The sequence below is a fragment of the Chroicocephalus ridibundus genome, chromosome 8 (genome assembly GCF_963924245.1).
Source record: "Chroicocephalus ridibundus chromosome 8, bChrRid1.1, whole genome shotgun sequence".
Classification (NCBI taxonomy): Eukaryota; Metazoa; Chordata; class Aves; order Charadriiformes; family Laridae; genus Chroicocephalus; species Chroicocephalus ridibundus.
The window spans coordinates 26,160,141-26,172,318 of NC_086291.1; the positions used below are offsets into that span (position 1 = coordinate 26,160,141).

The window sequence follows — 12,178 nt, forward strand, 5'->3', positions numbered from 1 at the left end:
TAAAGGCTTATTCTAAAAAGTTGAAATAAATTTATCATTTTAGCAAAAGGAGAGGCACTGTAACAGCCTACTGAAGTGCATTCTATATGACTCCAAGGAAAATAATTATTCATATTCTATCAATTAATTGAGATGATATACTTGGTGTAGATGATAACACTAGACATGATGATATGTACATGGAGATGAAGGGAACGAGCAACTCACCCTGTGATCTGCAAATTCCAACCATCCCTAACCTTTTAAGTGTTCCATCTTTAAGTTGGTTGTTTCTTTCTCCCTCTTTCTCTTCACAAAAGCCTAGATGACTTATTAAGATGTGGGGTCACCTTTGCAGCTAATATGGTGGTGGTCGACAAAGAAAGTACAATGAGTGCCGAGGAAGACTACATGGCAGATGCTAAGACTATTGTAAATGTTCAAACGCTCTTTAGGTAAGGCATATTTGCAATCTGTCTATACATCCTCATTAATTGTGAAATACTTAATGCCTTTTGTTCTCAGATAAAAAAATATAATTTTTTTTTCCTTCTTCTACTTAAGTTTTCCCTTATATGAATTTGTGTATTATGTGGGCAAACTTTTTCCCACCTTGCTTAGCAATACACTCAGAATCCTGAAGTATTCTCTTGAAATCTCAGATGAAATTCCAGGCATCCCAAACCTGAATGATCATTTTAAAAGTCAACTGTCAGGTTTGCAGGAAGGAAAAGAAGACTTAGGACTAAAGATAGTTAAGAAAAGAAATTTTTCCCCAGTGCAGCAGTCTTTTCACAGTAATGCTAAAGCCAGTATGAAAGGCAGATCCTTCTAATGCTAAAAAGTAAGCAATGCATCACTATGAAGTTAGTGGGAAGTGTTCACATTTTGAATATTTAGTTGTGAACAAAAATTAGGTTTTCAGGCTCATGAATGCAACATTGCATATGACAACAACATTCTAAGAGTCATGAAAAAATAACTGAATACAGACTGAAAAAATTATCAGTGTAGAAAAGAGGCTGAGAAAGCAGTGCTGTGATAAAGAACTAAACACACTGAGATTTCCTGTTCACTTGAGAACCTCTTGTGATTAAAGCCTCGCTTCGTGTTAAATGTCTTGATTCAATAAGTATCAAAAGATACCTGTCCTTTTAAACTGTGAAAAAAGTTGTTTTCTTAACAAAAAACACAACCTGGACAAAATTCAGTCCTTCCCTAGAAGATTCAATATCATTCAATATTGCTGCCCTCTTCTGTGTCAAGCCTTCCACGTAAGACTGGAGAGAGATGCATAGCAAAAGTATCTTGAATCTGACAGTGTTTCAGAAAACCAAGCTCATTAGAACACATAAGTATTTCCATGGAGATTTTTTTAAATGCAGCCATGTATGAGAATGCAGTTAAATGCTGAGAACATTTCTGCATGTGCTCAAAAGAGGCAAAATCTGTGTTGACGAGAAACTTTAGTTCTGCCTTTTTCTAACTTTGAGTTTTTGAATTTGTATCCAATACTAGCACAGGTGTGTGTTTTTTATAGTCACACCTAAATTTAATTTAGAAACTGTAATTCAACTTAATCTGTGCATCATTCAACTCTACTCTTGACCATATTGTGCAAGGTAGTCTCACTGAGGTTTTGACATGTCATGTCAAAGCATATATATGGCATTTATATGGCAAAGCAAGATTATTAATTTATGTGAATCAGGGAATAATGTCAGAACAGGTATATGAGAACTTGCAACCTAGGCCAAAGAGTACTGCAGCACACTTACATCACTTTCTCAGGCCTGTCCACTACCCTTAATGAGGTCAGCTGATCTGAGTCAATCAAATCTGTGGGGTAATATGGAAGAGAATATAAATATAAAAGAGAATATAAAAGAGAAAAATGAGTTGAGTAAAAAAATAAAACATACAAAGTACAAATTTATTTTTCCCATAGTTGCATTCTACTTCATAAGATACTAAAAAGAAAAATAAACATCATCACAGTACACTGTGTACTATAGGTACCCAACTAGAATTTACTATATAATTTTTCAGTTGTCTTGCACGATGCTTACAACTAGATGGCTGCTTTAACTCATGTATGAACTAGGTACTTTTTACAAATACCAAAAGAAATCAGAATAAATATCTTGGTTTAAGACTTAACAATACTTTTTCAGGAAACTTTGTAAATTTTGCAAGTAGTGTATTGGTGTATTGTATAATTTTTTTTTTCTCTAGAACACGTACAATAAATTCACTTCATTTTTATATTATGTAAAAGTTGTAGAAATAAGTAGGCTTTGGGAAGAGACATAAGGTAGTGGCATTTTCCCATTCTACAGTGTAAACTACATTCATTGCACCAAGGTAAAAAGTTTTGTAAATTAACTTTAAAAATATCTTTAAAGGTTTTTCATTACTTAATAGTAGCTAATAATACCAGAAAAAGCTCTAAGCACAAACTGTAGCATTAAAGAAGGATTTTAAACCAATGGAGTTTTGCCAATATATACTGTTCTCAAAGATGTCACATCAATGAAGAAGATTCCATTTACGTCTCACAGATTGAAATTATTCAGATACAGGCTAATCTGAACCTCACAGATTTGACTGACTCGGATCAGCTGACCTCATCAAGGGTAGTGGACAGGCCTGAGAAAATGTTGTAAGTGTGCTGCAGTACTCTTTGGCCTAGGTTGCGAGTTCTCATATACCTGTTCTGACATTATCCCCTGACTTAGATAAATTAACAATCTTGCTTTGCCAGAAGAGTGTGTCCCCCCTACACTTTAGAAGACAGATACACTATCTATAAAGACTGAGTTATTAGCACCTTTAAGGCTAGAAACTGTTCCATACCAATTAAAACTGTGACACAACACTAGCTTATCTGACTTAATTATAGTTAAAAGGAGTAAAGAAGTGTGACTCAAATGGTCACACTGACTAAGAAAGGAAATCTTTAATTCTTTGGATGGGAAAGAACAAGTTAGCGTAGTTTAAAAGTACAAGGAGAAATTACTAGTTTTGTACTGTGTCCTAGAGATGCTTTTCACTTTTTAATATGAAATATGAAGCCAACGATTGAGTCCCTATTGACAATTTTAAGTCCACCTCAGAAAAATAGTGGGTTTCCTCAGGCAGTAGGTCTGTACTAAAAGGAGTATTTAGGTTTACTCTTGCTTTCTGTTAATTAATGGCTTTAAAAGTTGGTGTTTGGGAGGCCCTGTTCTTGAGTTTTTGTTGGCTAACATCTTGAAGGCTGTTTCAAATACTGCAAGAAGCTTGTTGACAGCAGTACACCTAATAAGTCCATAGTTTGGCTGGTATCTAATAGTCAGCACCAATTTATGGATAAACCAAATGAGGAGTTATGATGGAATTACATTGTTTTCTTGGTTTATCTTTTTGGTTCAGGAAAGAACTAAATGTATCTGTTGCTTGTCTGATTTCCAAATACCAGTAAACAGCAAACCATGTCTTCCATCAAGCTGATTAGGGGTTTCTCCACCCCATCCAGTCCTTTTTTACCGCAATGGGACAGAAAAGAGGGATCTTTGCACAGAATTAGCCTGCTCCAGTACCGAAAGCTTGTGGGCAGTGTGCCCCCACCCAGGGCAAGAGGCAATCTGGCCCTGACTACCTGGGAAGTCATTTCCCCTATTTCCGCCAAAAGGCACTCATAAGTAAAATAATTAATTTTACCAATACCAGCTTTGAAACTGATTTTCTAATACAAATCAGTTTTCATATCTTGGTTAAAAACTAAACCTATCTTTAATCAAAACCTAGTAACCTGCATTTTTTCCCTGTAAATTGTGTATATTTTATCATCAGCTTTTAATTTCCTATTACTCTTGATTCTGAATGTTATATTGTTAGTTGTCAAATATGAATGCCTGTTCTTTAATAGACCAATACAAGAAAATGTCCAGCCAGCAGAAGCTTACGTAATTCTATGCTACATGATACAGAATTAATGCACAGGAAATTTATTCTCCTTCCTCAGAACTTTAACATATTTGTTAAGCTACCGAATAAATACAAGTTCATACCCACAAGCGTGATATTACCAGTATTTTTTTCAATTTTCATGAGCACTTCACAGGTTTTTATAACACATAGCATACAAGTGAAGGTGTACCACAGTTGTATCTCAAGGGTGTGGTTATCATGTATTTAATATATGTATGTAGACTCCATTCCCTAAGTGCTTAGTCTTTAGTAGGACATAAGTAGACTTTGTGTAACAATACTGCACCACTCAGAGTTTGTATCAAAGTCTGACTGCGAGAGCTAAAAAGGTACAGAAATTGCTGAGCATGCACAATGCTTTTCAAACTACAGTGCACACAAATGGTCATTGTTAGGTGATTCACATTCTCACCCAGTTTTCCAAGTCCATTTTTCCTTATATGATCACATTTAACATTTGACATGATAACTGCTAACATAAGAACGGCTAGCATTTCTGCCATCACATGGTCATCTGTTCAGAACATGTTTGGGATCATGTGGTCATCACCAGTCTACATTTTGGCATCAGACCTAGGAAACTATATTGCAATAATATGACATTAGCATGTACTGGCAGATAGTTTTGATGTACGTTTCCCCACATTTAGGCTCTGCTTGAATTGGCATTTCAGTGAAGTTCCTCCCTACAAAAGTGAGGGAAAGAGACTAAAGACTTGCAAAAAGGTACATTGGATTCCATTTGACACTAACTTACTAAACTCAGCTTTCAAGAAACCCACTTAAATTTTTATCTGAATGAAACAGAAGACACACTAATGATGTCATTAGTACTACAATTATCTATTGTCACATGTAGATAAGTGCTTTCAGGATCAGCAGAAAAGATTACAAATGCACATCTCATTTTCTGACACTAATGTGTAGAGGAAATACTCAAATATTAATTGATTCAAAGTTGTTTAGTATTTGCATAGCATAAACTACAAATTTCTTTCTAGTTCTTAGAGTCCTGAGGGCTGGAGAAGGGCTCTTTAGTCTGCCTCATGAAAATCTGTGTAATTCAGCCAAATCAGAGTTAAACCTTCTTCACTGTTTTTTATTATTGGAAGCCTGCATTAGCGTTAACTTATAAATATTTTGTGTATGTAAATATTTCAAAGCGAGAACATAAGTATACAAAAGCATACAATTCTGGGATTCTATGATTTTCTTAGCAACTCCCAAGAAGTGTCAATTTTCATCTACGTTGTCCACTCTGTGGACACAGAGCATACAAACGAACTCAAAAAAAAAAATCAAATGTAAACAGTACATAAGCCAATTCTAATAAAATGGTAGTTTACATGCAACAGGACAGTGAGTGCAGGCTATATAGTTTTGCACTTTTTGTTGTTTCGTAAAGATTTGTGTCATTTCAGAAATTACTAAATTAAATTAAATCTCTGTTAATGAAATTACGTGGTTCCTTTCTACCATTAAAATGTATTATAAGCACAACCTTTAATGTACGTTTGTTGCTTTGTGAATTCTACATAGAATGTTTTGTAGTTTCCTCTGCTATTACACCAGCATTTCATTGCGCCAGGAAAACACCACAGGCTTCAGGCACTTCGTTAAAAACATGGACATGAGCACAAGCTGTAGCATTATGTAAAGCCTTACATTCGTGAATTGGTATAATTAGAAGTATAACTGTTACATTCTTTCAAAATACAGGTTGTTCTCAAGCCTAAGCATTATTACAGAACTAACTCACCCAGCCAATATGAGATTCATGCAGTTCAGAGCCAAAGACTGCTATTCTCTTGCTCTATCCAAACTAGAAAAGGTAAGTAGATTTGCCTTCCTCCGCCCCCAATTTAAATGTTATAATTTTAACACTTTTTCTGATTTTCTAACAATGCTTTCAAAACAAGGGGAAACAGTGAAATGATTTTATGGTTGCAGAGCTAATGTAAAAGATTACTTTTTCCAAATTCTACTCTCATTTAAGAATTAAGTTAGATTTGAGTTCAATCACTTTACAATATAATATTAATCCACCCGCCCTCTGGACAGAGGTGGACACAGAATTTGCTCAAGGAAAATTGAATATTTTTGGATAACAGAATATTCAGAGTTAATGTGGTTTTCCAAGAGGCTGCCACAGGCAATTAATGTGGAAAATATTTAATTGACTAACACTTAAAACATATGCAGCTTTTATTATAATGCATTTTTTATTCCAATTCACTTTAAAGGCACTGTAATTAAATATTCTTTATGGACATTATAATTACATATTCTATATTCCATGTACCTGTATGGGGTGTTTGCATTACTGTGACAGTTTGAGAACAGAGGGCTGGAGCACCTTTCCTGTGAAGGCAGACTGAGAGCTGGGGTTGTTCAACCTAGAAAGTACAGCCTTCTAGTACTTAAAGGGGGCCTACAGGAAAGATGGGGAGGGACTCTTGATCAGGGAGTGGAGCGATAGGACAAGGACTAATGATTCTAAACTAAGGGTAGATTTAGATTAGATATTAGGAAGAAATTCTTTACTCCGAGGGTGGTGAGACACTGGAACAGGTTGCCCAGAGAAGTTGTGGATGCTCCATCCCTGGAGGTGTTCAGGGCCACGTTGGATGGGGCTTTGAGCAACCTGGTCTAGTGGGAGGTGTCCCTGCCCATGGCAGGGGGGTTGGAACTAGATGATCTTTAAGGTCCCTTCCAACCCAAACCACTCCATGATAACAGCAATCGTTCTCTGTTGAAGGGCAGTCCTAGTGACTATAAGGATAGTAACACTACTTAAATGCTAGATAAGACTTTCATATTCTAGTGCACGTGTTGGCATTTTCAAGCTGTGGAACAGGGAGGACAGATGGAGATAAGTTTAATTTAATTTGCTTGTCCAAAATACTATTGCTAAAACATTAGATGGAACATACGAAGTAACATTGTGCATCTGCTTTACTTGGTAAATTCAAGGACAATCCTCTTTTTCACAGATCTTCTTTGGTGATCTGACCCACCTGTGTCTGCAGTCCACAAAACTTACAGTATCACCTTCATGATCTTTCAGGCCATTTTCTGAGTTTATGAGAGTAAGACAAATAATATCACTTCGTCAGTCTTCAGAAACAGAGATCTTTGACGCCAGTCATCTCTTTTTCCCCTTGCTATCAATCTAGATATTATTGCTAGGTTCTTTCATGTAGCCTCCCAGTCTCTTCGCCTCAGATATCGTACGTATCTTAGGAAATTTCAATTCATGTTAAAATCATTATCACCATACACAATTAGCGTATAATTTCCATTTCCTAGCTGTAGGGCAAATTTCTTAGATTTTTGGATTTCAGATGTTTCATTGAATTTCAGATAGTTCACTATTTACTGTATAATGTTCACATCGTTAATTGTAACATATTTAATGGAAAAAAGCCTTTCATACAAGCTTATCCTCACAGGCCATCTCCCAGTTTCTTACACAAGAATCAAACTCTGCAAAAATTCAGCCTGTCTAGATGAGATAGGATTTGTATTAGAAGTCAATCTTTTACTCAGTTGACTACCATGCTTACATTTTGACCACAAGATATAAATATCTGGGTGATCTTTTGTGATTTGTTGACCTTTGCCTGAAATACAACAAAGGCCTAGTCTTATTTAGGCGGTATTTTGATAAATACATAAAATGGAGAACTGTGAGGAAGCTAGATAATAGTTGTTACATAAAGAGAGGAGCAGTTTGCTGTGGGAGGCACATCTTCATTTGGATTACACCACTATCCATTAAGATTTGCACCTGTGGCTCCTCCATTTCAGCACTCCCTCCCTCAAGGGTAACTTCATGAAGAATAAGCTGGAACTGGCTGGAATCATGCATTGCCAGTTTATTCAGGGCAACAAGTGCCAACAGCTGGATAGTGCCTTCAAGACCGTCTTCCAACTTAACTTAGTTCCTTGGTGTACTGTAACCAACAGCAGAATACTAACATCTTTCCCAGTATGTGGTGTCTACAGTTGCTTCTGGAATACTCTGTGGGCTGTAGCCTGTCTACTTCAATGCAGTGAAACCAGGGTTTTTATCTTTCTTGCTTTACATCAGCTCCTTCATTTTTCCAGCAAAGGTTCTGTAAATCATTAGAAATATTATAACTTCTTCTCTATCATTATTAATTTATTGTACAAATATAAAGTTGTGAATATAGGTTGGAAGCTGAACAGTTAATTAACTTCCTATCCAAACTATGCTATGCTGAAATAGAGGTAGATAAATTATCTTAAAGAAAGAACATTTTCTTCATTGCTGTTGAAGATGCCTGCTGTTGGTATTTCCCACTCATTTCATCTTAACATTTGCAGGGAGCACTTCGCAGGTGGTGCTGTCGTTCATTTGATGCTTCAGAACTCCCTCATGTAAAATGAAAGGCAATTAAAAACTCGAGTAAAAATTACCTAATGCAGTGAAATGTACAGCTGATTGTTATTTCTGTGTTTAGCACCTCATTTTCAGAAAGACTAAAAAAGTCAGGCAAGTTGCCCTCAGGTACCACTGAAACACACATGCAAAATTGACTTTTCAACGTAATGGACTCCAGAAGAAAGATATGCAAATCAGAAGTCCATCTGTTGTTGCAGCTGCAACTTTCCTCATTTTAGAGACAAATAAATCTGAACACCAAACTTAGCACTGACATAGGAGAAAGCAATGGCCCTCGCAAAACAGAGAAAAGGAAAACAAAACATCCATGGTCTAAACTTAAACCTTATCTTCTCTGTATGTCTTAGATAAGAAAAAATGAAGCAACCACTCTCTTTCTTGAAAGAAAGGGTTTGGAATGTCTTGAATAAGATTCACACTTTAGTTTTGTATGATTTTTTAATATTTTCTTCCCAAGTAAATATTGCAGGTGTTAACTAATGGATAAAAATTCTAAACCTTTAAACGATCATTTTAAAATATATGAAAACTCCTTTATCTTTTAATCAAACTAATACTGTGATTTTGTATCTTCCACAGGAAAAAGCTCTAACATGTTAGATGAGCAGAAAACTATCTGGGATGTCCCAGTATATTTACAGTGATACACACAAAGCCAGGCTGCTTTTCTTTGACTTCAGTTAAGGATAGGGCATGCTGTCTTCTTTTGGTTTTAATATTATTCAGGTTTTAAGGAGATTTGAAGTAACATTAAGTCATAACAAGCAATAAAGAGATATGGTTTATAAAAAATAGATTGGTATCTCTTAATAGGTATAAGTCTTATTTTAGATGGATCTCTAGTGGTTTACATCAGCTACAATTCTAAAATTGTACAAATAATTAGCATACACATTTTGCTGTTGAATTGGCAGGTTTTTAGAAAGCTGTTCCAGATCAACAACAGAAAATGAATCTGTTCATAACAAAAGGTAGAACAGATGCAATTAAGAACGCATAGTCCAAAATGTTGTAAAGTCTTCCAGGGGTGAAGTGTTATCAATCCAAAATCCCTCATGTCAAGAAAGCAACTGTAAAGAGGTTTCCATCCCCACATTTCTGATTAATCTTCTATCTGACACGGGAAACAACCACCATTTGCCAAAACTAATAGTGCACTGACTGTTGCCTGTAGTAAGCCACTACCTCTGCCACCTTTGCATGTTCCTGCATGACCTCTAGCCGCCCTCCTATATCCTTGTATGTTAATTAAAGCAACTTTGCATTGTTACAGTTACAGCCTATGATGGCAGTTCCCATATTACTATTTCTATCAGAGGAGAATACATTAAATCAAGATGGGCCCTAGGTCTCTTTCAGCCACTGACAGAGTGGCCAAAACAGGGCTTCAGGTTAGTTTGGGGTTGGTACTTTGTTATTGGTATCATAGAATTAACTGCTATGAAGGAATAGGTATTTATTAACAAATAGTAAGAAGATAAAACCATGATAAAGAACCTTGAAAAGGATTTGATAAAATTATAACTTGAGGTAGAAAAGAGGGAAATAAACTGAAAAGTTTATGAACTTGACCTTCTGGGCAGATATTCTCCAGTATTCTTACAATATGCAAACCCAAAAGGAAATAATTAATTAACTTTGAATTAAATGGCCTATATGGAGGATACATATGCTAAAAACTCAAAAACACAACTGTACACCTTTTATTACTTAGGAAGAAAGCAGTTAAAGTAAAAATTCTGAACTTCATGACTTGAGCAAGGACACAAGCATAGGAAGACTGAGAATGCAATACAGATCTCCATCTATTATTAGCTGTGTCTTAAAACATCATCTGTATAGGTGAAGTTGTACAGGATGCACTCATGCCGTGATCTTTTATTTATGTTCCTAGAAATGATCTATGATTTTCTTTAAGTAGTTTTATCACCTTCCTCATTAATTTCAAAAAGTGTCAGGGAAGAAGCTGCTGAGCATCACACTTGTCGTGAAATAAAACTGCTGGGACACTGGCACGTTTCTGGCTTCTACGTCCGCAGTATTCTCTGGGAAGTGAATAAGTCAGCAAGTAATAAAGCAGAACTGAATGCAAAGGACTTGAGTACAAACTGTGTTTCTCACAAGTCTCTTTTAAGCAAGACTAAAGAAAAAGCAAGCCTGTAATAAGAGATGGGAGGAAACAATATAAGACATATAAAATAAAGAGGGAGAATAAATTTCTAAGCTTCCATTTTAAAATAAAACAATTAGTTACATCCTTATGTTTATCATAGAATTTTGGGTACAGAATCAAATTATTCCCCAAATATCTCCTGCCTTATCCCACCTTTCTCGGCACAAAACCAGAATCTGCTGCATATTTCTCTAAACAGATGGAAGGATAAACATAATACCTGAGTGACAAGGTAGGAGGATAGTCACTTCACAGCCAGTTCCCTATAAAATATTTTATGGCATGAATCTAAAAGGATTTAGAATCATAGAATCATAGAATTGCCTAGGTTGGAAGGGACCTTTCAGATCATCTATTAAACAAAATCTTTCAACCTGAAAAACTCTAAGTACTGAACAAACATGCTACAAGTTTGTATAAAGAAACTATATTCGGAGTAAAGAGATTTTACACTTTTGACCTCTTTCAAGTTAATATCAATTTGATGTTTTTAGTATTGTCCTTCCAAAACCAGCACTAAAAGTATTTTCTATTGTTTAATTCCTTAACAGAAAGAGCGGGAGAAGGGATCCAATCTGGCATTTATGTTTCGACTGCCCTTTGCTGCCGGCAGGGTTTTCAGCATCAGTATGTTGGATACGCTGCTTTATCAGGTACTATGAACAATAACGTGACTTAACTCACACATGAATTGTTACTGCCTATTTTATTGTACTTAATTATTAGATGACCTGTTTTCCAACCTTAATATGCCTGTCTGTACCATGAAAAATCAAAGGTAAAAGATAATGGAGCATGTTCCAGTGACAGTACTAGCTCAATTATTAACCCAAAAACCGTGTTCTTGCAGGAATGCTGCTGTTAAACAATATTTACTGTTTGTGAACCTCTCCACACTCAAATAAGCAGGACAGTTTGTATAAGGCCTAATTAAAATACAGATTATACAAACTAATAACGCTTGTACTCTGTGACAAAAAGGCAGTGCCCATTCCCACAAAATAGTGTGTCTAATGATGAAAATCAACAGAATTACTTTTATGATTAGTTTTTCAGTCATTTGCATTTGCTGATAGAGACCTCAATTACTTTATTGGGTCCTGTCCTCTTACTCATGTTGACTAGACCTCCAGATGACCAGTTATCATATCTTGAAGTAATCCATTCTTGTCCTAACAAGACATATATGGTTACAAACAGACAGTGGGGCAAGAAATAGCAGCACTGAACTGCCCAAGAATCCAGGATGGAACTCCTCATGTGAAAAGTGATGACAGTCAGTGGGGATAAGGGAAGGGCAGCAGCCTCAGACAGCTGAAGAAACAATATATCAGAAAATACGGGGTCAGGACAAATGAAGGTAGTAGTTGTTGATTTCAGGGTGGACAAACAGGAGAATATTGCCCTTGCTGCTCAGCAATGACCACCTTTCTGCACACCCTGATACACTGAGATGCCCAAGCAGCAGCCCCAGGCACTAGCCTTTGAGGATCTAGCTACACAGAATAAGCAGCAACGCCACCGTGGCCTATGCAGTCTGCTCACCTAATCAGCTGCCTACTTTGCCTATGCCTGTGGATGCTTTTGTATTCAGGCATTAAACGTTCGTTCAGGGAAATTATTTT

At 36.2% G+C, this 12,178-nt stretch overlaps 1 protein-coding gene and 1 long non-coding RNA gene across 6 annotated transcripts in view; one reads left to right on the forward strand and one right to left on the reverse strand.

Moving 5' to 3' along the window:
• Positions 1–12,178, forward strand: part of KCNT2 (potassium sodium-activated channel subfamily T member 2) — a 146,613-nt gene that overhangs the window by 113,981 nt on the left and 20,454 nt on the right. For all 4 annotated transcript variants that reach the window (XR_010072268.1, XM_063344061.1, XM_063344058.1 and 1 more), the window contains 3 exons: positions 300–434; positions 5,671–5,782; positions 11,105–11,206. Coding sequence is in view for 3 of the 4 variants with exons in the window: in XM_063344061.1 (XP_063200131.1) it covers positions 300–434; positions 5,671–5,782; positions 11,105–11,206 (349 nt within the window). In the remaining variant the exon portion in view is untranslated. The remainder of the gene's footprint in view (positions 1–299; positions 435–5,670; positions 5,783–11,104; positions 11,207–12,178) is intronic.
• LOC134519634 (uncharacterized) overlaps positions 1–12,178 on the reverse strand; it is a 115,967-nt gene that overhangs the window by 99,898 nt on the left and 3,891 nt on the right. The gene's annotated exons all lie outside the window — the stretch shown is intronic.